The sequence below is a fragment of the Microcebus murinus genome, chromosome 4 (genome assembly GCF_040939455.1).
Source record: "Microcebus murinus isolate Inina chromosome 4, M.murinus_Inina_mat1.0, whole genome shotgun sequence".
Classification (NCBI taxonomy): domain Eukaryota; kingdom Metazoa; phylum Chordata; class Mammalia; order Primates; family Cheirogaleidae; genus Microcebus; species Microcebus murinus.
In genome coordinates, this window is record NC_134107.1 from 42,658,570 (window position 1) to 42,684,542 (window position 25,973).

A 25,973-nucleotide genomic window follows, 5' to 3' on the forward strand; every position below is an offset into this window, starting at 1 on the left:
AAACTTGAAAAAGAACTTTTGAGGTTCTTGGACACATCTCCCTCTTCCCTTTTCAGGGACTCCGGATTAACTTGAGCAATAAGTTTCCCATATTTAAATAGCCACCTATTTTTTAAAAATGTTCCTTTCCTGATTGGTTTTCTCTCGTTTTCCTTGCCTGCTGCCCAGTCCTCCTCCATAAGCTGTCTTGGGCTCAGAAACTCTGCATTTACCTCATCTTCAAGCATTAATTTGCCTCCAGAGTCCAGCCCTAAATAACTTTTTAATTTGAATCAAGGGAGAGCTTTAGCGGGCTCCATTTCTGGTTTAATGTGATATAAATCGCAGATGCACTTTTATTGAATGGTTAAAGCAGCGACATGGAGATCATCAACACAAAACGCCCTGAACAAAACCATCTAGAGAAATAAAGCTGGTTAATAAGATTTTTGAGAAAGCTTTGTGTTAAAAAGCAAAAAGGAAAACCAGCTGAAGGTGACAGTTAGTTCATGGTTAATAGGATCAGGGCGGCCTGGCGGGGCTGCACACTTCTCTTTGGGGAGGTTCAACCACACTAAAGAAATGAATGGGACATTTAACACATCTGTTATCTCGCCGAACAGAGAAACGGGGAATCGAGGCTCAGTGCCATCTCAGCCCCTACCCAAAGGAAAGCTACGGGTCTGTCTCCAGGAAATTTCTCCTTTGCAGTCTCAAATAAAGACGAGGGTTTCCCGGTGTGGACTAACATTCTCTTGAACCGCGTCCTTCCCTCGGGTTTTCAAGTGTATGTTGCAGTAATTAAGAAGCCGCAAAATCTTGGGCCAAGTTAAGCGCCCTGCAATCGGTAGGGCTCTCTCCGGACAACTTCAAGACCCTCGCTGCTATAAGATGTCAGGGCTGTGAGTTTCAACTTAAACTGCGGAGACTGACTTGGGGTTGGAAGAGGGTCAGCGTGGCCCTCACAGCCATTGGGGATCCTTGCCTAAGGTGGCTTCTGGCAGGGACAAGCACTTTGCAAGCGCAAACCCGCAGGGCAGCCTTGCCACTCTGCGGGGGGGGGGGGGCTCTCCTCCGCTCTTCCCCCAAGGTGAGCTGCGGAGTGCCCCTCGCAGACACTTCTAGAGAAAATCATTTTCCAAGTTGCTGCGAGTTTGCCGGAGACTCGTTTTTACTTTCGCGTATCCACCAACACTCAAACTCTACCAGTCTCCTGAAATAAAACAACCCAAATAAAGACCTCCCTCCACCCTTACGGACCCACGTCTAGTTGCCCCAAATCATCATTTTCCAAGTCTCCTTGTGTTGTTAGAATGGAACTTTCTAACACTGATTTAACCCACCCCTCACATCTGCCTTATGCTTCAACCGGAGTAACGGACAGGGCTGGAGACGGAAGAGGGGGTATATTTTCATGTTCACTGACTTGAAACTTTCCATTGCTCCACCCCCACAAGGGGGAGGGTTATTTTACTGATAGCCTGGAGATGCATTTCTATGAATATTTATTGATTTATTTTCCAGCCTCAGCAGGGGAGCTGCAAATAAATTTAGTGCGTTCTTTAAATAATTCCTTTTCTATGAGGCAAGATGTCATCTGAAACTCCTAAATAGGCATTTAATTAGCCCGGGTGTTGCTTCGGAACAAAAACCCCTGGCGAGAGCTTTGGGGGGAGCACTGTATTGCAAAGAGGCGGTCGATATGCAGAATTGATGCGCGCGGGCCTTTGTTGCCGGCCCATTGTGCGGGCCATGCTTATGAAGACTAATCCAATCATAAATTGCACCCCTGCGCCAATCAGAGCGCCCAGAGCCTCCGGCGAATGAAGCTTGAGTGGAGAACTTTGTTGAACTTCATTGTCAGAGCTGTCACTTTTCAAAGCGCTTTAGCGGGCGGGCCACTATAAAACCATCACCTCGACCGGAGGACCACGGAGGACTCGCAGACGACCAAGTGGGATCTTTACTTGGAGACGTTTGCTAAGCCCAAGAGAGAGAGGGCACCGCGGGGGCGGGAGGGGCGGGAAGCGAGGCGTTTGCCCTCCGGCCACTGGAAGAAGGGTTATTTCGCCCGCCCCGCGCCTACCATGATGTTCCCGGGCCTCCTCGCGCCCCCCGCCGGGTACCCTAGCCTCCTGCGGCCCACGCCCACCTTGACGCTGCCCCAGTCCCTGCAGTCGGCATTTTCCGGCCACTCCAGCTTCCTGGTGGAGGATCTGATCCGCATCAGCCGGCCCCCTGCCTACCTGCCCCGCAGCGTGCCCACCGCCAGCATGTCGCCTCCCAGGCAGGGGGCCCCCGGGGCCCTCGCGGACTCGGGGACCTCGGACCTGGGCTCCCCGGGTTCTGGCAACCGGCGAGGCGGCTCTCCGCCAACTGCTGTCTCCCCTGCTAGCGAGCCCACGTTTCTGAAGTTTGGGGTGAACGCCATCCTCGCCTCGGGGCCCAGAACAGGTAAGTGGAGGCAGAACGCTGAGAGCTGGCTCAGGTGCAGGGGAGTCCTTCTGGCCTCAGTTTCTGCAGAGAGCGGGTGCCCCCGCACACATTAGTGCACGCATGTACGCACAAACTTTGAGACCCCTTGTCGTGCATAGTAAAACTTATTGCCAGCCAATTCCAAGGAAGAAAAGCCTCCAGGCTCGTCTCACTCTCAGAAGGAACTCCAGTACATGCAGTGGGAGACAGTGCGCAGTGGCTGGCGTGCTGTCTCTGGGCTCAAGTCCCTGGGCATCTGCATTTCTGCCCTCAAGCTGCTAAGGGGACAGGTTTTTTGTTTTGGGGGGTTCTTTTGTTTTCAAGCAAGATGATATATTTATTGGCTTAGGTAGCTTTATGGATCTGCAATTTTTTTCTTCCCTGCTCCAGTCCTACCTATCTCGTTAGTGCCTAAGAAATTGGAGTAGAGGGGAACGGCGCAGAGGACTACTTTGGAGGAAAGGAAGGATGTCCACAGATGGGACAGTGTTAGGAATATTTTACCCAGTCAGTACATTAAGAAAGACGCCTTTGAAACCAAATGAGGGGTTAATCATATCATGTATCCAGTGTGCTGTACAATAATCAAATACGTAATCCAATTCCCTGTCTCCTCCCTCCCTTCGTCTCTCCCTCCCGCCCTCCCAGAAACGTCTCCCGCCTTGCTCCAGAGCGTCCCTCCCAAGACCTTCGCCTTTCCCTACTTTGAAGGTTCCTTTCAGCCTTTCATCAGATCTTCTTATTTCCCAGGTAGGTCTCGTCCGCCTTCTGCGCGCGAGCCTGGGCGGCGCCCCAGCTCTGGCCAAGGGCTCCCTGCCCCGAAGCCATATTTCTCCGTCCACCCCTCGGGGTTACGCTCTGGTTCAGAGGTTGCGAGGCGTACAACATTCACGAATCCGTCGCGCCAATTTGATGCCCTATTTAGCACAAGCAGTGACTGCTTGACACTTTGCACCAATTCCCTGCTCTACAAATTAGCAGGAATTGTCATGGTCCCAATTTGAGGCGGTTCCCTGCCCGGCGACGAGCTGTTGGCATCCCTTCACGCCGCCGTTTTCCCACAGAGTCAGTGCAACTTGGCCACGATTCCCCACAAAGGTTTCAGCACCATGACCAATTGGTCAGCTCCTCTGGGCAGCCACACACAGACCAGCCCTCGCCCCTCCACGCCGCCCAGAGACACCTACCAGCCGGGGCTAATTTCTCTTTAAGACTCATTCAGGGCTCGGGGCTTTTCACAAGACCACATGGGGTGCCCTCTTGTGTGGGATGCCTAGGGTCGCCCAGGGGGAGGAGGACCAGATCCTCCCCCACCCCCAACCTTCTATTTCCAATCTGATTTTCCAACCCCTTCTCACACTCTTCCCTCGCCCGCCATATCCTTTAAAATACCGATGCGTGTAAACTACGCAGCAGTTGGAGAGAAGCCTGTAAGTGGGTCCCAGTCTAAAGGAGAAACACCTGAAACAGCTGGGGGGGGGAGGAGGGGGGTTCCATCCCGAATCTCACTGGTTACTCAAACTATGCCTCAAAAACTTTGCAACTGGTTAAACTCAAAAGGAGACAAGGGATCCCCCTCCACCCCATAAAGAGACTGGCTAGGGTCGGTGGGGGATGGGTAAGACCACGACAGAGCTCCCAAATATCAGCGAAGAAACAAGCAATTGATTTTTTAAAGGGGGAGAGAGAATTCACCAACCCCCTCCACCACCACCATTCACGCTGCTGCTAATAATGGAATTTGCTCCCTTTCTCCCTCATCTCAATGCTCTAACAAAAACAACCCGAGCTTTATAAATAGCTTTTCATGTCCATTTAATGAAAACGATTCGGGGAAGAGAAGCCCCTGCCATCAGTATTCTCCCAATGGTCTTGGCCTGCAGTTGTGTTTAGTTTGAAAGTGTAAATCTCTTTTGTCCCAGTAATATATGGCTTTCGCTGCTTGTCCTCAGTCTTTTTCTGTTAGTTCATTACTACACAATTACCATTCACGCTTCATTAGAGTCTCTGTTTCTTTTTGTTTTTTTCCTCTCTCTCCCTTAAAGCGAAACTCTCCCCCTTTTTACCATGCCAATACCCATTGGGAAACGGTCAATGTGCTAATTAGCTGCCACTTTTCATGTATTCGGGCTGAATTCTTTAAGTTTTGTGGGGGAGGGGAGGAAAGATTAATATAAAAAAGATGAATACTGATTGGATTTTTCAAAAAAAAAATTCAAAGCGGATTTTCCCCTCGCTATCGAAACAGTAAAGCATCTCATTTTCATCTAAAGAATGCAAACACCACCAAGGTGACAAAAACCTAGGAGAGAAATCCAGTGGCCTCGGCTGGATATGTTATTTCAATTTTTGTAAGTTATTTTTTTTCTGTTGCTATTTTAGCCGATGTACGTAGGTTTGTTTCCCTGAGACCATTGAAAGGGAGAACGAAACAGGCTATTGTGGGGGCTGTTTTCTGTGCTTCCGTGGTTCTACCTAATCCGGGTTTGCATGGTTGAAAGGGAAAGTTATTTGGGCGGAAAGCGCCTTTCACTCTGGCAGGTTTGTAGGTTCGTGGCCTATTCTCCAAGGGGAGAAAAGAGAGCGCTTTAAAGAGATGAAGGGATCAGAGAGAAAAAGCCAGAAAAAGTCGCTTGGGGGGTGAGGCGGACGCCGCCGGGTCTCGGCGGGACGCCGCCCACTTACTCGCCACCTGCCCGCACCCCGCAGCGTCCTCGAGCGTCGTGCCCATCCCCGGGACCTTCTCCTGGCCGCTGGCCGCCCGCGGCAAGCCTCGGCGGGGCATGCTGCGTCGAGCCGTGTTCTCCGACGTGCAGCGCAAGGCGCTGGAGAAGATGTTCCAGAAGCAGAAGTACATCAGCAAGCCCGACCGCAAGAAGCTGGCGGCCAAGTTGGGCCTGAAGGACTCGCAGGTGAGGGCAGAGTCTCCACGGCCCCTCCCTCCGCGCTCACCCCTCCCCTGCGCAAGTCAGTTGGGAGGTTCCCTGAAACCGCTTAGGTCCCGCGGTACAGACGGGGCAAAACCCTGGCCTCGAGAGGGACTTAGGGCACCAGCCAGCTCCTTTGAGGCTCCTCTGGACAGCCCGCTTCTCTCTCCGCCCTCACCCCTTGCCATGACCCCCAGGCCCAGTGGCTCCACCCCGCCCATGTGGGCCAGGTACCGGGGGACAGGGCGCAGGGGAGCTGCGAGCAGAGGTAGGGTGTAGTAAGTGCTGCTACCCATGTGAACTCTTGTCACCGGGAGGGGAGCGGACGAGGAAGGACAGACCCGGCCTCCTCCCCGCTCGACGCCCTCCCATCCGTACCTCCAACACCCCCATCCCGCGCCCTGCCCCTGGGGCCCCAGCGCTAACCCCTGCTGCTTCCTTCTTCTCGCCTGTCCCGACGTCCCAGGTGAAAATCTGGTTCCAGAACCGACGCATGAAGTGGCGGAACTCCAAGGAGCGCGAACTCCTGTCTAGCGGGGGCTGCCGTGAGCAGACCCTTCCCACCAAACTCAATCCGCACCCGGACCTCAGCGACGTGGGCCAGAAGGGGCCGGGGGACGACGAGGAGGAAGACGAGGTCCCGGGCAGCCCCCGCCACCGCCTGGCCTATCGCGCGTCCCCGGAGCCTCCGCACCTGCGGGACCCGCGGCTCGAAGGGCCGCTGCCCCCCTCGCCGGCGCACTCCAGCAGCCCCGGGAAACCTTCCGACTTCTCCGACTCCGAGGAGGACGAGGAGGGCGAAGAGGAGGAGGAAATCACCGTGTCCTAGAAGCCACTCGTGCGCCCGAGTACTGTTACTAAGTGCTTTGAAATTGAAGAGGTGGGGTGCACTTCGTCCGCGCCGCCCGGACGCTGCCTCTGCCCACGGCAGAGCCGTCACCTCGGGGAGGGCGCTACGGCCCCTTCCGTTGCCCCAAAGAGACCTTTCCTACCACTACACCACCTCCGAACAGTCCTACCCACCACATAAGTTAAATTTAGGGCTTGGCTCCAGGCTTAATTTCTCCACGAGGGCTCCATTCTATGTCGTTTAGTGCAAACCACTTTAAACACCATGGGCATTTCTCCAGTCCCACACTCTGGACTTAATTATGATCCAGGCCCTGCTGATCTTTTGCAACGACTTCCCTAGACAGTAGGAAACGTTTTTAATGGAGGAGGAAGCCGCATTAGGAGTCAAAACACTGAGGATACGACTCACTCCAACACCCCTAACTTCCGAGGTCCCTCCACCTCCCCACTTGAGTTGGCAAGGGCCTCCCAGCCTACTCCAGACCCTGGTGACACCTCTCCCCCACTTTCCATAGCTGTTTCCTTGGAAAGCTCAAGAATTTCAAAAAAGAAAAAATATGTATTTGTGCCTTCCAGTCTAAGGCACAACATAAATAGTGGGGGGTTTTCTTTGGCCATTTTCCAAATGCTCTCTGGGGAGAGAAGTGAGTTCTATAAATGGGAGAAGAGTTGATCTCTATTTCCATATGAGTGATTTAAACCCTTTCCTTTTTAATTTCTGCATCCATAGTATATGCACCAAGCACTCTATCCTGTGCCCTTTTATTATTTCTGTGAAGGTGTTGTTGAGCGGCACACCTGAGCACTGGGCATGATGTGGACAGAGACCCACAGCCTCTTTGATTTTTTTTTTACCCCAACTTTGCTGTCTTTGCACAGCTTTTATGAACTGTACGCTATTTTGTACACATATGTTGTATGGATATTTTATACCAAGGTTATTGTGAATGACTATAAAGGACTGATTAGATTTCTCTTTTTTTTGCAATGGTTTTTAAACTTTTAAAAGGTAGCTGTTTAATTGCATAACTTATAAATATTTTGTATTTTTACCATGTACAGATTTTTATATATGTAAATATGTATCAAAGGAACAAATGCCAAATAAAATGTAGAGTGGATGCCATGGTCAACTAATGTCATTAATTCACAGAATGTTAGAGCTGAATGGAATGGAGCTATTCAAGCCCAAGGCCCTGGTTTTGCAGAGGGTAAGCTGAGGTTCAAGAGGGGCAGACACTTGTCCAAAGCCACCCAGCTAGTAAGTAAACAGGCTGAAACTAGGATCCATCTCTGACTCTCAGTTCAGTGCCTTTTCTGCTTTACTATACAGTAAAATAACCATACCTGCTGTGTTACAAGTAAGGTAGCTTCAAGGCGGTACCAAAAGTTGAATCTACTAGAAGCCTTCTCCTCTTCTCTAAGGACTAAAATTATAGGCTACAGGAAATCCATACAAATCCACCCAGGTGGCTCAAGTTTGCAATGATTTATCTTGTCCTCCTTAAAGGCATAGTTCCTGGTCCCCAGGAAAGCTTCATAAATGGTCTTGACTCATTGCCTTTTGTGTATGACTTTTTATAAGGAGTGCCATCTATAGGCATGACATGGGAGCCCAGATGGGGTCTTCAAATGAAACAAAAGTTCTTTAAAGACTAGCTTTCAGCAGGAGTGATTTATTTAACCAGCAACCTAGGGAGTAAAGGACATCAGGTTAGAATCCTGGAGGGAGCTCACGTGCCCTTTGAGTGAGTGGTCTCTGTCACACCAGCCACGCAGACCCATGTTTCCTTGAAATCCTAACCAACATCCCAACAGTTGAAAAAGAAAAAAGTCAAGCTTAAGTTTTGGTAGTTTGTATTTGAAATTTGAACATATCTATTCTAAATTAACCCTCCTTTCAAAGAACACAAGTCCCCTCCATGCTAAGGCCCCCTGCTGGACTTGTTCCTGATATTGATGATCATGAGAAGTTGAAAATTATTGTCCTTATTTCCATAATTCAAGAAACCTCCCACATTTCCCCTTCAACACTGTATGAAAGTGTTCAGCATGATCGTCATTCAACCCAATTCAGTACTTTCCTTTCAGACAGGGACTCTCTGCTCTAAATGATTCAGGCTGTTTTCTCTCCTTCTGCTGTTGCCTGGATGTCCAGACATGGGGGCTCGACCAGAAGCAGCCAACCTTTCTCTTCCTTCCAGCTCAATCCTGCAGTTCTTACTTCCAGTCAAGAACTGTTCTCAGGCACGGGTGTGGATCAGTGTCTAGATCTGAAGTCAGAGTACTCTGGGGGCACAACCATGTTCATTGTCACATTATTCATAATTGCCAAGAGGTAGAAGAAACCCAAAGGGCCCAGGGATAGATGAATAGATAAGAACAATGTGGTACATACATACAATGAGATATTATTCAGCCTTAAAAAAGAAGGAAATCAACTCACATGCTGCAATGTGGATGAATCTTGGGAACATAATAGTAAGTGAAATAAGCCAATCACAAAAAGAAAAATACTGTTATGATTCCACTTATATGGGGTATCTAAAGTAGTCAAACTCAAAGAGAAACAGAGTAGAACTGTGGTTTGCAGGGGCTGGAGGAGGGGGAAATAGAAAGTTGTTGTTCAATAGGTACAGTTTCAGTCTTGCAAGGTGAAAAAGTTCTAGAAATCTGTTGCACAGCAATGTGAATATAGTTAACACTACTCAACTGTACACTTAATATGGTTAAGATAGTAAATTGTATGTGTTTTTTTCACCAAAATAAAATTTAAAAAAAATTAAAGTAAATTGAAAAAATAACTCACATGTTAGAAGAATTAAAAATCCAGGCCAGGTGCAGTAGCTCATCCCTGTAATCCTAGCACTTTGGAAGGCCACGGGTGGAAGGATTGCTTGAGACCATGAGTTGGAGACCAGCCTGAGCAACATAGTAAGACCCCATTTCTACAAAGAATACAAAAATTAGCTGGGCATGGTGGTGCACACCTGTAGTCCCAGATAGATACTCGGGAGGCTGAGACAGGAGGATGGCTTGAGTTCAGGAGTTTGAGGTTGCAATGAGCTCTGATGATGCCACTGCACTCTAGGCAACAGAGCAAAACCCTGTCTCAAAAGAAAAAAAGAAGAAGAATTAAAAATCCATGAACAGTTAAAGTTACGGCAGGCAAGTAAAAATGTGAGACATGCAATATTATTAACAAAACATAGAATTCAAAGCAAGAAGCACTAAAGATAACAGTAAAGTGCCTTTTAATACTAATAAAAGTTTAGAAAATGCAGAGAAGGGAAAAAACACTGGAGAGCTTTTTGAAGTATATACTTGTTTCACATAGTCACAAAGCCTTACTTCTTGAGAACTGCAAACACTGTGTTTTGGTTCATTATTTTAGTGCCTCTTTCAGCTGACCACCACAATAGTGAGGACCATAATCATTTTACACACTGTTTCCCTAGTGTCATGCAATCCCTTACACATATTAGTTGTTTGATATGTGTTGAGTGAATAAATGAATTAAAAGGTAGTTTATAAGGGCAGAGATGTTCTAGAGTCTAGACCACAGGCCTAGAAGTTATAACCCTTTCAAAAGAATGGAAGGATTACTTAGGCCAATAAAAAAGAACAAGAATGAGACTAAATTAACAGGTCAGATGTGTTTTTGAAAATCAAACCAGGCCAGGCACAGTGGCTCATGCCTGTAATCCTATGACTTTGGGAGGTCAAGGCTGGAGGATTGCTTGAGGCCAGGAGTTCAAGACCAGCCTTGACGATATAGTAAGACCCCCGTCAGTACAAAAAAAATTTAAAAATTAACTATGCATGGTGGCGTGCACCTGTAGTCTCAGCTACTTGGGAGGTTGAGACAGGAGAATTGCTTGAACCCAGGAGTTCAAGGCTGCAGTGAACTATGATGATGCATCACTGTATTCCAGTCTGGGAGACAGAGTGACACCTGTCTCTAAAATAAAATAAATAATAAATTTTAAAAAATCAAACCAATAACCTTAGTCCAAAAGACTGAAATAGTTATAGCGAAGCCAAAAAAAAAAAAAATAGAAAAAAGAAAGGACATTTTTATTCAACACCTATTTTGTGACAGGCAGGCATTCTGCTAGGTATCTTTTATCTGCACTACTTGCTACTCAAACTTTACTGTGCATAGAGTGTACTTGGGAATCTCATTAAAATGCAGATCATGATTCAGAGCTCTGGGTATCTGGCATTGCCAACTCTGTTGGTCTGTAGAATACACTTTAGCAAACTTTACATGAGTCTTATCCTCACAGCAACCCCTCTAAGGTAGATGATATTATACCCCTATTACAGATGCAAAAATTGAGGCTGAAAGTTTTGGTGATAACCTGTGTTCATCCAACCAGAATTCAAATTCAGTTTCATCACTATTCTACTCCCTTGACTAAAATGGTTAAAAACCCATTTAACCAAAACTAAACCAATGTTTAGCTCTAATAGAGCTTTATATGTTTTAATATTCTGCAGTTATGGGAAAAAAATAGAATATTGATGGCTATTTAAAATCATACTCATGCTTCTAAATCTCCTACCCACCACCAGACCTCCTTCTCCCTGTCATCTAAATCAGTGATCCTCAAACTCTTTTGTTAAAAGCCTTTTTGTTCTTAAAAGCCATTAAAGCTCTAAAAGATTTTTTGTTTCTGTGGGTCTTATCTATCGATATTTATCGTATAAAAATTAAGATTGAGAAGAATTTTAAGTATTTTATTATTTAAAACAATAAATCCATTAAATATCAACATAAATAATATTTTATGACAAATAGGTATATATTACAATACAAAAAAATTAGTGAGAAGAGTGGTACTGTTTACATTTCTGCAAATTTCCTTAATGACTGGCTTAATAAACAATGGCTTCATTCTTCTATCTGCTTCTGCAATCTGTTTTGATATGAAGAAAATTTGGCTTTATATTGATGTGCAGTTGGAAAAGAAGTATTTGTATTGCTTATTTAGATGATTGTGGCTGTTCTTTGATATAGCAACGAAACTTGACACATGGTGGTTTTTAAAGGTTAGTTGCAATGTGAAATCTAAAATCCTATCAATGAACTTTTCAACTCTGTTACATTAAAATCCATTGGTCTGTCTTGCACTTTGAGGGTATTTTACCCATGTATGATTTTGTGATATGATGTATTTGGTCACTTGAAAAGTATTGGTTCACTGAGTCATGCAGATATTTTGAATGTTGACCCTTTTCGTACGTCATCAAGCATCACATTTGTTAATATCACCACCCACCTCATCATAAAAGTCTTTTAAATATTAAGAAGCTGTCAAGCTTATGGTGACAGATTCAAGTTTTCCAAAATTCAGATTGTTATTTAAAAGCTCTAATTTTAGTATGAAGGAAGGAAGATGCTATCAGTTTTTTTCAACCGATGGGCTCACTTTATTTATATTTGGGAAAATGTTTGTGAGATACGCAACTCTGAGAAACCATAGTTTGTCAGTCATTTTTTCAGGTAAAAATGGAGTTCCATGAAAAACATGGCTAGTTCAAACAATTGCACAAGTGATTTTCTTTGAGACAACTATCACACTTCAGTATGCAGCAGAAATTTTTTATGAATACTTCTCACTTCATTATATATAATATATAATATGTTATATATTATATATAATATATATTCAAGGTTTGAGATGTAATAACATTAATAATTTTTGTTGTCTCATCAAGCACATTCTTAAGTGAAACTGGCTGTGAATGGGATAAGCAAGGGTTGGTTCGTAGACAATGTTATGACCACAAGTATAGTTTGGTGCCACTGCCTTGATTTGTTTTAAGATACAGTAGCACTTTTATCAATCATTGATTTTGCACTATCAATAAAAATGCCACGACAGTTGCTCCATGATAAACCAATCAGATGTGAAAAGGACAGCAACACTTTAAATATTTCAGCAATACTTGTGCCTGTTGCCAAGCATTCATATAAAAGCAGCTCTTCTTGGATGAATAGTTGGTGCAAATACTACATGAATAAAAGCAGAATAGAAAGTCCATGCACTTCTGCATATTTGCCCATTTTCAAAGCAAAAGTACATTTTGCAGATGATTTATTAACTCAGTCTTTGTTGAGTTACTATATCATTGGAAAGTGGCATTGTCATGATTCTTTAGCTAACTATTTGTCCAGCATGTGGCAAACCAATGTAACGGTACAGGGCTCTTAGCTATTGAACCAATGCAATATGATAAATTATTCTGTAAGACACTTCAGTGGATTTTTCATTTCTAGTCTGAAAGGCTGTAACAATTTTTTAATTTTTAAGGAGTGCATCATGTCTATGTATAAAAGATTGAATTTAATTCCTTTCTTTAAACTCTGAATGATTGGCCTCAGAATGATACTGCAGCTTAACTGGAAGCACAATACTTTTAAAAATGATCTCTTATATAAGACAATAAGGGTAAATAATTAACATCAATAAAGCTGAGGGTAAAGATAACTTTAAACATATTGTTTTTCTTATTTATAGTTATATCCAGGTTTTTAAAATAATTTTCTCCCTTCTATGAATCAGAGAAGTCTCTGATATGTCATTTTCATCTTTTTAAACACCTTTAAAAGTACACAGTGCAGCTGTGGATTGAAAAAGGCTACCACTTCTAGCCTCCTTTATAAAAGCCAACAGTCCATCCTTAAATATAAGAAAGGTGCAGTCATCCTTCAGTATCTATGGGGAATTGGTTCCAGTACCTTCTTCAGACACTGAAATCCTCGGCTGCTCAAGTGTCTGATATTTTTTAAATGACATAGTATTTGCATACAACTTATTCACATCCTCCCATATAATCATCTCTATAATATCTAATACAATGTACATGCTATGTAAATAGTTGTTAGACTATATTGTTTAGGGAATAACAACAAGAAAAATAAAGTCTGAACATATTCAGCACAAATGCAATTTCTTTTTGGAATATTTTCAATCCACAGTTGGTTGAATTCATGAATGCAGAACCCACTGATACGGAGGGGTGACTATATATGACAAATACATTTTCTCTTACTTTAAAATAAAATATGAAATTCTAAAATTGTAGCAGTTTTTGGTAAAGTCTTAAAGTGTAGAACATTTTGTAAAAATTTTAAAAATACTATATTATTGCTAAACAAGATACCAAAATGTACTTACTTCTTGTATTTCTGTATAGATACAAAAAAAACCCTTGGGGATTTCAAAATAATTTATTAGATAACGGGGGGGGGTGTCACAGATGTTATAGCAGGTATAACTGAATACAGCAAGTTAAGAGCACAGTGGAAATAACAAGAAAAAACTGAGTTAATCCCTAAAACTGCACACAAATCTAAATCTACTTCATTAGAAAATCCCAAGAAACACAAGAAGATACAAGCACACATTCCATTCACAGCTGTCAGAGGGGGACATCATCACACATGGAGCCTCTGGATAGATCCACTGTACAACTATGGAAGGGCCTTGGGGACTTCCGGGGCTCCCCAGATCTAACTTTGAGAACCACTCATCTAAACATATAAACTACTGTACTATGTGAGAAATGGAAGGCAACGATCAGGCCAAGTTCCTACCACCCACATAAAAATTTAGCTACCGCCACATTTGTGCTTCCCACAGGTCTTCATGTCACCCTTCCTTTCTCAACCCTTCCCTTCTGTGGTCCCTTCTCTGCACTACAGCCTGCCCTTCCCACTGGCATCTTCTCATCAGCATCACACAGGATCAACTCTACCCCTCACCCCAAACATACTCAGAAAGAGTTCTTTCCCCTTTGGTTCCCCTCTAGCTACTGTGCTTTGTTGCTCAGCCCCTTGGAGATGTCTAATCCTCATCCTTGGACCTCACTCTCTGTATTTCCCTTAAATGTTGCTGTTCCTCAAGGTTCTTTCCTTAGCCCTTGCCACTGCTTTCTCTATGAGCTACCTGGGTGATCTTCTCCTCTCCTCTCTGGTTTCAGTTAACAACTACCTGGCTGATGGTGAGCCCCAATCTGCCACTCGAAGATCTTTAGTGTCAGCTCCAGACCCAGATAGTCAACAGTCTTTGGATACCTGCCCTTGGATATTCCAAAAACTTGTTAAATTCCAACTGTTCAGGACCAACTGCCATATTCTCTAGTGGCAATGACACATCCAAACAAAGCAAAATGACTACTGCTCCTAACTCCACGAATGCCCTTATGTCTCTTGCTCAGGATTTAGAGACCTGAGTGCCATTCCTAACCCCTGCCTCTCTCTTCCACGCAATACAACAAATCAACAGCTCAGACCTGCCCCCGTGTGTATGTCTTTAACAGATTTTCTGCTCTTTTTTTCAATTCTCATCGCCACTATCTAAAAGATAAGCTATCTCACTGTCATTATTTTTGGAGGTGCATACTATGTGCTAGATGTAGTAATTAGCATTTTACACACATGATTTTCTTTATTCCACACTATGACTATTTTTAAACCCATTTTGCAGATGAGGAAACAGACTCAGAGATCTTTCTGGTTATCCTTGGCTCCAAAACCCATCCCCTTTCACCAGCACTGAGAGCATCAAGGAAGGCTCTGTGGTAAAATTTGGCTATTGATTTTATAGGGTAGGATGAGGAAATCATATACCATATTGTTTCAAGAAAGACATGAGAGAGAGAGCAGAGGGAAGAATGTTGCTAATGCACATTTATGGGTGGTGATGTAGTAGGAGATGATTTTACCCAGAGGCAATAAGTTGAAACAGCAGCTGGTAAGCAAAGCATTTCTAAAATGCCTCTTTCCCTTATTTAAATATAAAATAATAATGGCTTCTTACTGCATCATAGTATGCTGGGCATAATTCTAGTGCTTTTATTTACTTTGCATCCAACTTTTACTACAACTTTACATGGAAGTATCAATATCTGCATGTGACAGAATGGGAAACTGAGGCTGAGTAACTTTCCTTCAATGAATCAGACAGGCTAGGTGAGATTTGAGAACATTCTTTCTCCTAAGGGCAGAGGCACCGTCGAACTCAAGTCTCTGCCACTTCTTTTCACCACCTTTAGTGTCCCCAAGGGGTCCCTTTGGTATATATATTCTCCCTCCTTTAAAAAGTGTCTTTAGCTGGAGTTGCCCAATCCGAATTTGGAAAGACAGTATTGGTTGACTATATAAATGGTTTTCCTGCCAAAGGTGCACATAAGCTTACAACTTTGCACCCTCCAAAAAGAAAAACATTTTGTTAATTTTAATTTGATGGTTTTACTTAACAAGAAAAAAAAAATGACTTTTTGATGCTGATGCAAAAACAAGTCCAATTAAATGCAAAGTGCCATCCCTATCCAGACCCTGGAACAAAAAAAAAGGATGTAGGACATTAGGCAAAAATTAAGGCGATCTCAATAAAGTATTGATTTTTGTTAATAACAATGTATCGATATTAGTTCATCAGTTGTGACAAATGTACCACACTAATGGAAGATGTTAATATCAGGAGAGTGGGAATGCTGTGTACTATCCTTGCAGCTTTTACACACATCTAAAATTATCCCCAAATAAAAAGTTTATTTAAAAAAACCCAAATGTGTTTGCATTGATGTTGTTAAGGAGAAAACAAGACCACATTCTTTATAGCTAAATGGCAAAAATACTATTAGAATAAGATGCTTATTAAAGGAAAAGTGAAGTTTCAATTCATTCTTTGGTAATCCAAAGCAACAAAAGTATACCCCACCCCCAACTGGCTCAAACTCAGTGGGGCTGATGATTCTATTATTTAACCCACTCATCCTGCTCCCCCCACACCCCTCAACCATCAGGGTAATGCCTCCTGGAATTCCCTTTGGCACAAACATCTTGTTTTAGGGCCATGTTTAGACTGTGATTAAAAGGGGATTATTTACACCACATGGGCATCCCAACGTGAAAGGGCAGGCCACCCCCTACATTTCACTAAACTTTTCTGCAAATACTACACCCCAGCAATCACTCACAAACTCAGCAAAGCAGATCAAGGGGCAAGAGAGCTGAGTTTTGATTGTTCTGAGCAAAAGTTTCATTTCAACTAGCAGCTGCCACTAAACTCCTCATTCTCAAGTCAAAAGGGCTCATTTACTGTATTCGATGACATAAGTAGTGCTAAGGTTTGTACTCCAAGAAATGTTCATTTTTAAGCTAGAGTTACCAGAGGAAATGACCAGGAATAAATAGTAATAATAATTATTATTCTTATTTTTAGAGACCAGATCTCTCTCTGATGCCCAGGCTGGAATGCAATGGTGCTATCATAACTCACCACAGCTTAAAACTCCTCAATTCAAGCGAGCCTCCTGCCTCTGCCTCCAGAGTATCTAGGACTACAGGTGCACACCATCATGCCCTGTTTATTTTTTTTTTTTTTTAATTTTCTTGTAGAGATGAGGTCTCACTATGTTGCCTAGGCCAGCTTTGAACTCCTGGTCTCAAGCAATCCTCCCATCTTGGCCTCCCAAAGTCCTGGGATTATAGGCATGAGCCACTGTGCCTGACCTATAAATAGTTATTATTGATAAAGCTTTGGAAAGACTAATTTACAGAAACCTATTTTACTTACAATTATTTAAGAAAGCAGGTTCTACCTGAATGAGCTAAGTTCTCATCTAAGTTTTCCTAGCCTTGATAGTGAAATTAACGCTTCACATTTGTTCAGAGTTTTAAAATTTTACCTTGCATCATTTCATTTGATTTTCATAACCTCCTGAGAGAATCAGGGCAGATCTTATTACCCCCGTGTTTCACACAGGCTCAGAAAGGGTGCTGGATCCCCCCAATGCAGCACAGCCTGTTAGCAGTGAAGATGGTACTTAACTCAAGATTTCTTAATTCTAGGTCAGGGCTCTTTCATTTAACAAATATTTATGGAGCGATTTCTCTGTGTCTGGATATCCGATTGTTCCTGAGGATAGAGTGTTAACCTGAAATAAATAGGGACTTGCTCTCAGGGAGCTTATAGTCCATGGGAGAAGAAGAAAAGAACCAAGTAGATGAACAATAGGCGTTGCCTATTAAAACCTCCATGAAGCAGATTTGTGTGACTTGATTGAGAAGAGTAGCAGCAGGGTGTTGGATCCAAACTGCTTTGATTTTGGACTTTTAAGGTAGAATGTATCATCAAAGAGACAATTGTTATATGGGAAAAGAAGACAGATCTTAGTTAACATTTTAGCTCTGCCACTTACGGCTGTGTATACCTTGGCTGAGTTACTTAAATTGTTACACTTCAATATCTCCAGATTAAAACAGCAGAATATTGGCAGGGGTCCAGGAGAGAAAGGGAGAAAAAAAGATCAGATTGTTTAACTGGCCCTTGATGACCATGTTTTAATCCATCAATTGGCATTGAATAAGAGCTTGCATTTTATCTTGAAATGGGAGGAGAAACCAACACAGACCAACTTGTCACCAATACTATACCACAGGATGTAAAGGCCTGTGGTTAATGACACAATGTCTTTATCAGAGGATTATGCCTGAAACTTTAGGTTCTCTGGTATAGCTTACCATGCTCTGTCAGTAGATTATTGCCAATAACTATAATACATTCATTTTGTGCTTTCTTATAACCTCTCATCAGCCCCCCTCGCTTTTCAAGGTCCTCTCCCACTGAGAAAGAAAGAGGAGGATTTCCTCTTGCATTCTTTCTAAGCTGTCTGCTTGCCAGTGTTCCCTGGAGACATAATGGCTCCCCTAACACTTCCAGCTGCCTCCAGAGCCACCACTCACTTGCTTAACCATTGTAGATTCTTGAACTTGTTTCTCATAGGATACTGCCACCTCTCCGTGGGCACCAGTGTAGGAATGAGGATAGACCATGCCATGCTTTCCATGCTGCCTTGTCCCCATATTCTCCTTCTATTTGACCTTCCTTAGCATGTTGGCTTTGGAGCTTGTTGTCTTATGGTGGCAAGGTGGCTGCTGCAGCTCCAACCATCACTTCTTCATATGACAGCATCCAAAACAAGCAGCAAGGAGGAGCGACAAAAAGAATGTCTCACATGAATCTCTTTTATTTTGGAGGAAAATCCTTCCCAGAATCTTCCTTACGTCTTATTGGGACAGAACTGAATCCAGGCCATGCCCAGACAAATCCAAGCAAAGAAATGCTGTAATCAGGCCAGTCTTGGTTTCTTCTCTGCAGTCAGGCGCATTGCTGCCTGAACAAAACTGGGGTTCTGTTAGTCAGAAGGGTAGGAGGGCTACTTCACAGACAAGCACCAGAGTCTTCTAAGGCATCTAAGAACTTAAATCTTTTACTCGATCACCCAACCTTGCACCTCAAACCCCCTCCATCATCGTCTTTGGCCTCGTTTCAGAAGAGCCCCTTTTTTTTTCAGTATTAACCAGGAAGCCTTCTGCCACCTTACTCATTGGGAATGGTCTTATCCAGGTCTTGCCCCTTCTCTTTCTATTTCATATGATTATATCCCCCCCCCCCAGGGTAGAAGGTAAAGAAGAGGCATCCACGTGACAGGTGGGGCGGTGGTTGGGTGCTTTAATCCAGGGAGGAGACTTTTGATGCCCCCAATTTTTCAGTGAAGAGTCCTTCCAAATCTAGTCTTCAGCAGTGGGAGATCATGTCTTCATTCTCTCAATTGTCTTGTTAGTAGATGTCAAAGCACGTTCCATTGAAAACACACACACACACACACCCCTTCATCTCCTGACGACAGACACTAGCTCTCAGCAGCAGTGAAATTTAAACTAGTGGTCATTCCAGTTCGATAGCTCATCAGTGAGAAAAAATAAAAATTAGGAAAAAAACCCAACACCTAATGGTCATAATGCTAGTGTCTCCAGGGGCCAGACAGGTGACACAAATCAGCGCAGAGGGCCTGGGCGGGAGGATGCAGGCCGGGCTGCACAGGGCAACCTCTGCCGGCTCTGGCCGACTGTCTCCCTGCGCGAATGGAGGCCAGAAGCTGGAAATCTAGAATTTAAGTGCAATTTCCCAATTTAAAATTTTCGATGAGTAAAAATATCTGTAATTGCAGGACTTTAAGCCACCAGTTTTTAAGCCATTGTCTAACCCACAATAAGGAAAAGAAGTACATTATATTCTCATTCGGCAATACCTTCTCTCTCACAATGAAGTCTCTACTTGGTGAGATCACGCAGAACTGTGGAGTTCTTTCCTTCCCCTCTCCGGTGCTTTTCAAATGGTCCCCTTTATGCCTGCCTGGCTGCGCAGTATGCCTCTGCGTGGTGGCACCTTTAGCTTTTATTTATTGCTGTGGACCCATGGATTTTTGTTTTATTCAATTATACCATGATACATAACCACCATTATTCTTATCTGTGCTCAGTTATCTCAGATTTCGCCAGTGGAAGCCCCTTTAAGCTGGCTCCTGTGTCCTTCCACAATTTTCGAGCACTTCCAAGCTTTCTGACACAAGATGTTCCGGGCTTGCCTTGTAAGTGTTCTGCCCCATACCTGGAATAAGCTCCTCCTTCAAAGAAGTTTCGGGGTTTTAAGTTGGGGAATGGTGTTTTGAAACCAAGGTTTGGCTGCTAAGTGTGCTCATTGGCATTACAATGTCATTGTTTCTATGCCATTTCGGGGGACAGATTTTGTATATGCATATAATCTGTACAGACATGTCTCTGTCTCTACCTGTCTCTCTGGAGAGAGAGATTGATCATATTGATAATCTCTAATTTAATACAGCAGTGCAGTGCTGTGCTCTTCCTTTGTTCCATTTTTTCCTCCCTTCTCTTGCATCGCATGAGAATTACTGTTCCCCCAAACAATATATCCGCTTTACCTGCAGTAGTCACAAAATAGTACTGCAATTACTACCTCAATACCACTACCACCGAAAAGTAAAGCACAAGACTATATTCTACTCAAATTATGTTCCACTAGATTATATGAAGTTCGATTTATCAATTTGATATACAATTAGGTCTTTTCCCCGTTGGCGTTCACTTTTAAGATACTGTTCCATCCTTGCTGGCGTGACTTTGTTTTCCATGCACTCCCTACAGAGAGGTCACCCGCTGAACTTCCTTCCACCTCACTTCCCTTTCTGCCTGATGCCAACTGATTCCTTTAAACTCCTGAGTTTCCTTCAGTCTTTCCCTTTCTTTTTTGTTTTTGTTTTAGTATTTTAGGGGGTATTATGGGGGTACAAGTGTTAAGGTTACATATATTGCCCATGCCCCCCTCCCCCCTGGAGTAAGAGCTTCAAGCATGTCCATCCCCCAAACTTTAATCTTTCCCTTTCTTTATTCGCGGTCCCTATAGCACTTCCCCATAGGGACCTAGCTCTGTTCTAGGCTCTGGAGCCCCCGGTGGGGACTCAGCCACGCTGCCTGCACGTGTCCCCATGGAGGAGGAGACCCCGGCACAGGGGCCCTCCCAGCAGGGTGACGCGCACCCTGACGGCGAGCGCAGGACTGCTGGGGGGCCACGCAATGGCCTTCTCACCCCACGGCGGCGGTGGTGTTGGGGGCAGCCACTCCTTACCTGGTTCTAACGTTACGGGAAGAAGACATGCTTGTTTGAGTTTTCCCTTCCGTGAAACAGGGCTGCTGATACTCCCGCCACAGGGCCGCGGTGAGGGGTATGCAGACGGTGCATCATAACTGCTTAGCGCAGTGCCTGGCGCAGGGAGTGGTGCCGCACAAGGTGAGTGTCACTACCACAGTGTGTGACGCCTCCACGGGACCACGTGCTCCGTGCGCCTGTTCCAGGTAAGGGAGAGCTCGGTTTCCCCAAATACCCGGACTTTCCCGCTTCCATGCCTTTAAGGACCTCTGTCAATGTTGCCCACATTGCAGCCATTCCCTCCTGGTGACAGCACCGCAGCGCCCCTTTCTCCGTCCCTGCAGTCTGCAACGACGGACTGATTATTCCCTGGCCCCCAGCTCAATGAAGGGGCACACGACTGGGGCATGGGAATCAAAGCCAGGCCCACCGGGCACACAGTCTGCAGGGCCCAGGCCTCATGGCGGGAATCAGAGCAAGGGCAGTCCAAGCAGAGGGGGGACAGGTCTGCAGTTAGGAGCTCTCACTGGCGTGTCACCTTTGTTTCACACCTGGCTGTGCTGAGCCCAGAGATGGGGAAGGATTCCCGAAAGATCACACAGCAAGTTCATGGCCCTGTTTCAACTGGAACCCAGGTCCCCTGGCAGCAATCCTGTCACAGGTAACTACATCGGTCCTCACCAGGCAGGAGACCAGAAACAAATTCCAGCCTGGCAAGATCCTGGCAACTGCTGTGGTTTGAATGTGTTCCCCAAAATTCATGTGTTGGAAACTTAATCCCCAATGCAATAGCATTGAGAGGTGGGACCTTTAAGAGTTGATTAGGTCACATGGGCAGAGCCATTATTATTGCCCTTATTGAGGTCGTGGGGTAGTTACTGTGGGAGGAGGTTCCTGATAAAAGGGTGAACTTGGTCCCCTCCTTCCTCCCCTTCCTCTGTCTTGGCCTCCTGCTTTCTACCATGGGATGACACAGCAAGAAGCCCCTTGGCTGATGCAGGGCTCTTGACCTTGGACTTCCCAGCCTTGAGAATGGTTAAGAAATACATCTCTGTTCTTTATAAATTGCCCAGTTTCAGGAATTCTGCCATAGCAGCACGAAACAGCAACCTTTAAAAATAGGAATAATTGCAGTTCTGTGAGAAAGGAAGAATGGGTGGTGGATGTTAGCGTTGGCGCTCCGAGAACAATATCCCAAAGCCCGGTGCCCTGGCAGGCTGAGTACTTTGAGCTGAAGGACACTGGAACATCCTCTAAAGCAAAGTCTCTTTCCGATCTCCTCTTGCCCTTTTATTTTCTCCTGTGAATCTTTCTCCCCCAAGGCAGAAGAGCTCTCCTCTTCCCTAAAGCCAGCTGCAAAGCCTAAAAATGTTACTTTAACCTTCCCCCATCTTTCCGTGTAAGAGCTGGCCAAAAAGAAATTCTCCGACCTACCTTATCTGATAGTAGCTCGTGAGGCCCCGTTCCAGAAGGGGCCCTGCCCTCTACCCGGGAGGAAGGAGTGCGGCAGACAGGCCTTGCTGGGTTTCCCCACTCCGTCTTAGCATCAGATCATCCCCTTTGTGTCCGCTCACAGTTCTACACAGCTGCTCACTCCTCACTGAATCCAAGCACAGACTTGGCCAGCTTCCCTTGGGTTTTTAGATCTTCATTGTGAAGGTTCCCATGCCATGTAAAACTTTCAGTAAATTTGTTATGCTTTTCTCCCATTAGCCTGTCCTTCGTTGTAGGAGTGTTGGCGGTAACCCTTATGATGGGTGGGGAAAGGCCTCACACGTTTCCGCCCCTACGCTGAGAAGGACTCTTACAGCATCTACTACAGGTGAATATTATCATGTCCATTTTACAGATGAGAAGCTGAGGCTCAGAGACTGTAATGCCACTTATTAATGCCTGGGGTCACAGCTTGAAACAGTGGAGGCCTGATGTGACTCCAGAGCATTGTGAACCGGCTTCCCCAGTTGCCTGGGAAAGGAAGCCAGGACACCTGGGTTCTTGTTCTGGCAGCGTGGTTAGCTCAGGCTGTGCTCAAGGAGGATTTCTTCTTCTCTGAGCCTGAGTTTCCTCCTCAAAGTATAATACCATTTGGGCCTCATGGGCAGGACAGTGGTAAAAAGCCAATGAGTGTGTATAGGACTGAGGCTCTGGGCTTTGGCACCTGGCAGGCCCTGAGTTCAAGTCCTTGCTCTGTCTCTGATTAGCAAGGCCTTGCCCAAGTCCCCTTACCAGTCATTCCATAGAGAGAGGATGACAATATTAACCTCACATGGTGGTTATGCAGATCACCTGGGTCCACCAGGGCAAACTACTTGGCTTAAGAAGATGCCTGACACATTGATTTCTTTTCTCAATTCCCTTTATAGGGAATGTAGCTTCATCCTCCAAGCATGGGGTAGAAGGAAAAATATTATGCTTGCTCTTCTGAAGGTCATGCCCAAGGTCATGCCCCAAAATACTCTACCTGAATTTAAGAACGAGAGAGAGGGAGAAAGGGAGAGAAAGATAGGAATTTACTGCTTTGCAGGTTCACCAAAAAAGGCTGGTCCCTTCGGAGGGAGGATTGGCATTGCTTGGGCTTTGCTGCCCCCTCGTGGCTATTGTCTGTCCCTGCTCGCAGCCCTGGAATACAGGTGCTGGGAGAGGCCTGATTCCTGGGCCCCTTCTCGGCACGTTTTGATTCAGCAGCAACTAGGGAGGCTGTCGCCTGAGTTTCTAACGCGCTTCCTGGGCCAGTGGCGATCAGCCACACTAGGGAACCACTGAGATCGTCCAACACCTCATTAGACAGTCGGGAAGACCGTGGTCCTGACAGTAGATGGGCTTCTCTGCGGGTAGGTGCCTGGGTAGGGGCAGGTAACTCAGATCTCCGGACCCCAGTGCGCTTGCCACTGTGTGCCCTGCCAGAGGCGATCGTGCGAGGTGAGCAAAGCTCCCGAGACACACAGACCCACCTGCCAACCATGCGAGGATCCATCTGCTCCCAGACGTGTCAGGTGGTCTTCCAGCCTTTGCTTTTATTCCAGTGGTGAAGGGGTGCTCACGATCTCACAAAGCAGCCTCTTCCCGTGGCCTTCGGAGCATTTCCCTCTGTAGAGGGCCCAGATACATCTCTCCGCATCCTCCCGTGTTGGGCCTAATCCTGCCCTGTGAGACCCTGCAGCTCCTTCTGATGCCTGCAGAGGTTGCACGGGCATGGAGGAGTCAGAGCTGGGAGGATGAGGAAGACGGAGTAAGGCTTCACGGTGTCTGGCACGCCCTTGCATTGCCTCCCTCAACCCTGCAAAACAGGCGTGGGCAGCTTTGCTTTACTTCCGAGGGAACTGAGGCTCAGGGGGTGGCACGGACTTGCGCAGGCTGCCACGTCAGTTGGTGTCACGGCGGACACAGCGTCTTCGATTTATGGGTTCAGGAGCAGAACTACTGCTAAGAATTCACAGTGAGCGGTGGTGAGGTGGGGGTCGAAGCCTCAATCTGTTCACTGTCTCCCCTGTGCTCGGCGGCCGCGTTCTCCCCTGCCTCGAGGTTTCACTGGGGGTGGTGGCCAGGTGGGCAGCCTGGGGTAAACCTGCTGGCGCACATTCAGCTCAGCGATCCGCGACAAAGCAAATGCTTGTGTCATCGCCACCTGTCTTAGTCCATCCAGGCTGCTATGACAAAAAATATCATAAACTGGGCGGCTTATAAACAACAGAAAATTATTTCTTACGGTGCTGGAGGTTGGCAGGTCTGAAATCAAGGCACCAGCAGATCTGGGGTCTGGGGAGGGATCATTCTCTGGTTCATTGGGGACACCTTTTCTCTTTGATTTACTTAGGCTCTGGCATCAAATCGGGACTCCTGTTTGCAAGCTGTGACCCTAGGCAAATGGTGTTACTCTCTCTGAGAGCCTCAGCTTCTCACCTGTAAAATGGACATGACGATATTCACCTGTAGTAGCTGCTGTCCGAGTCCTTCTCAGTATGGGGGTGTGATGTCTTTCCTCACCCACCGTAAGGGTCCTCACGTGGTGGGAGGGGCTAGCTAGCTCTCTTACATAAGGGCACTAATCACACTCATGATGGTGGAGCCCTCAAGACCTAATCAACCTGTAAGGGCCCCACCTTCTAATAACCCATTGTGGGTTACGTTTCAACGTATGGATTTGGGGGGGATACAATCAACCTGTAGCATCATCCACTTTAAGAAATAGGACTTGTGCCACAACCCAAAGTCCCTTTCACCCTCCCCACTGCTGCCCTCCCTGCTTGCTTTTCTTTATAGTTCTACGACCCAGGCATCCACCCGCTCCTAAATGCTGTTGTGAACTTTATATACGTGGAATCACACATTCAGCATCCTTTTGTGTCTGGCTGCTCTCAACATTCACTCAATATTCATCCACAAATATTTTTTACCTCTGTGTGACACTGATTTATCACAATTTTGTCATTCTACTGTCAGTGGGTGTGTGGATTGTTTCCAGTTTTTCATAATTATACATAGTGCTGCTACGAACATTTGTGTATATATTTCTTGTTCCTATATATGCATTTTTGTTGGGTAAATAACGGTCAGTTTCCTAGGGCTGCCATAACTAAGTACCACAAACCAGGTGGGTGACTTAAAACAATGGAAATTTATTCTCTTGCAGTTCTGGAGGCTACAGGTCTGAGAGCAAGGTGTCAGCAGGGCTACGAGCCCTCTGAGACTCTGGGTGGAATCCTTTCTTGTCTCTTCCTGGCTTCTTGGTGGAAGCAAGGAGTGTCAGTCCCTGGTGTCCCTTGGCGTGCAGCTCCCTGACACCTATCTGTGCCTCCACCTTCTGTGGCATTCTTCTCTTGTACCTTCACCTTGTCTTCTTACAAAGCGCACCAGTCATATTATTAATAGATCCTACTCTAGTATGATTGCATCTTAATTAATTACACCTGCAACTACTCTAGTTTTAAATAAGGTCACATGCTGAGGTACTGGGATTTAGGACGTCAGCAAATGTCTTTTGGAGGGGACTGATTCAACCTGTAACAACAACGAAGAGGAACAGCTGCGTTGTCTTAGCAGATATGGAGAAAGGACTCGGGTGCGGATAACTTGTGTTGTGGTGTCAGGAAGCACAGCTGAGGGGAGGGCTGGGGTTGGGTTCCCGTGAGGCAAGCGAGGTGTCTGGGTGCAAATTGGAGGAGGACTCCCTCTCGGGGCTGTGCTCTAGGTGCCTGACTCCCCCAACCTTTTTGGC

At 45.5% G+C, this 25,973-nt stretch overlaps 1 protein-coding gene across 1 annotated transcript; it reads left to right on the top strand.

Annotated features, from left to right (window-relative positions):
* The first annotated feature begins 1,912 nt into the window (after nucleotides 1–1,912).
* DBX1 (developing brain homeobox 1) lies at nucleotides 1,913–6,268 on the top strand. Its single transcript, XM_012756723.2, has 4 exons — nucleotides 1,913–2,433; nucleotides 3,103–3,204; nucleotides 5,164–5,366; nucleotides 5,848–6,268. The coding sequence occupies exons 1-4, from the start codon at nucleotides 2,067–2,069 to the stop codon at nucleotides 6,208–6,210; spliced, it is 1,035 nt and encodes a 344-aa protein (XP_012612177.2). The 5' UTR covers nucleotides 1,913–2,066; the 3' UTR covers nucleotides 6,211–6,268.
* Nucleotides 6,269–25,973: the final 19,705 nt, after the last annotated feature.

Bases quoted from the DNA above. Each gene is read 5' to 3' on its own strand.
- DBX1 (XM_012756723.2), top strand. From the start codon at position 2,067: ATGATGTTCCCGGGCCTCCTCGCGCCCCCCGCCGGGTACCCTAGCCTC. The intron at 2,434-3,102 runs GTAAGTGGAGGC...CCGCCCTCCCAG, and splicing joins CGCCTCGGGGCCCAGAACAG to AAACGTCTCCCGCCTTGCTC. The intron at 5,367-5,847 runs GTGAGGGCAGAG...CCGACGTCCCAG, and splicing joins TGGGCCTGAAGGACTCGCAG to GTGAAAATCTGGTTCCAGAA.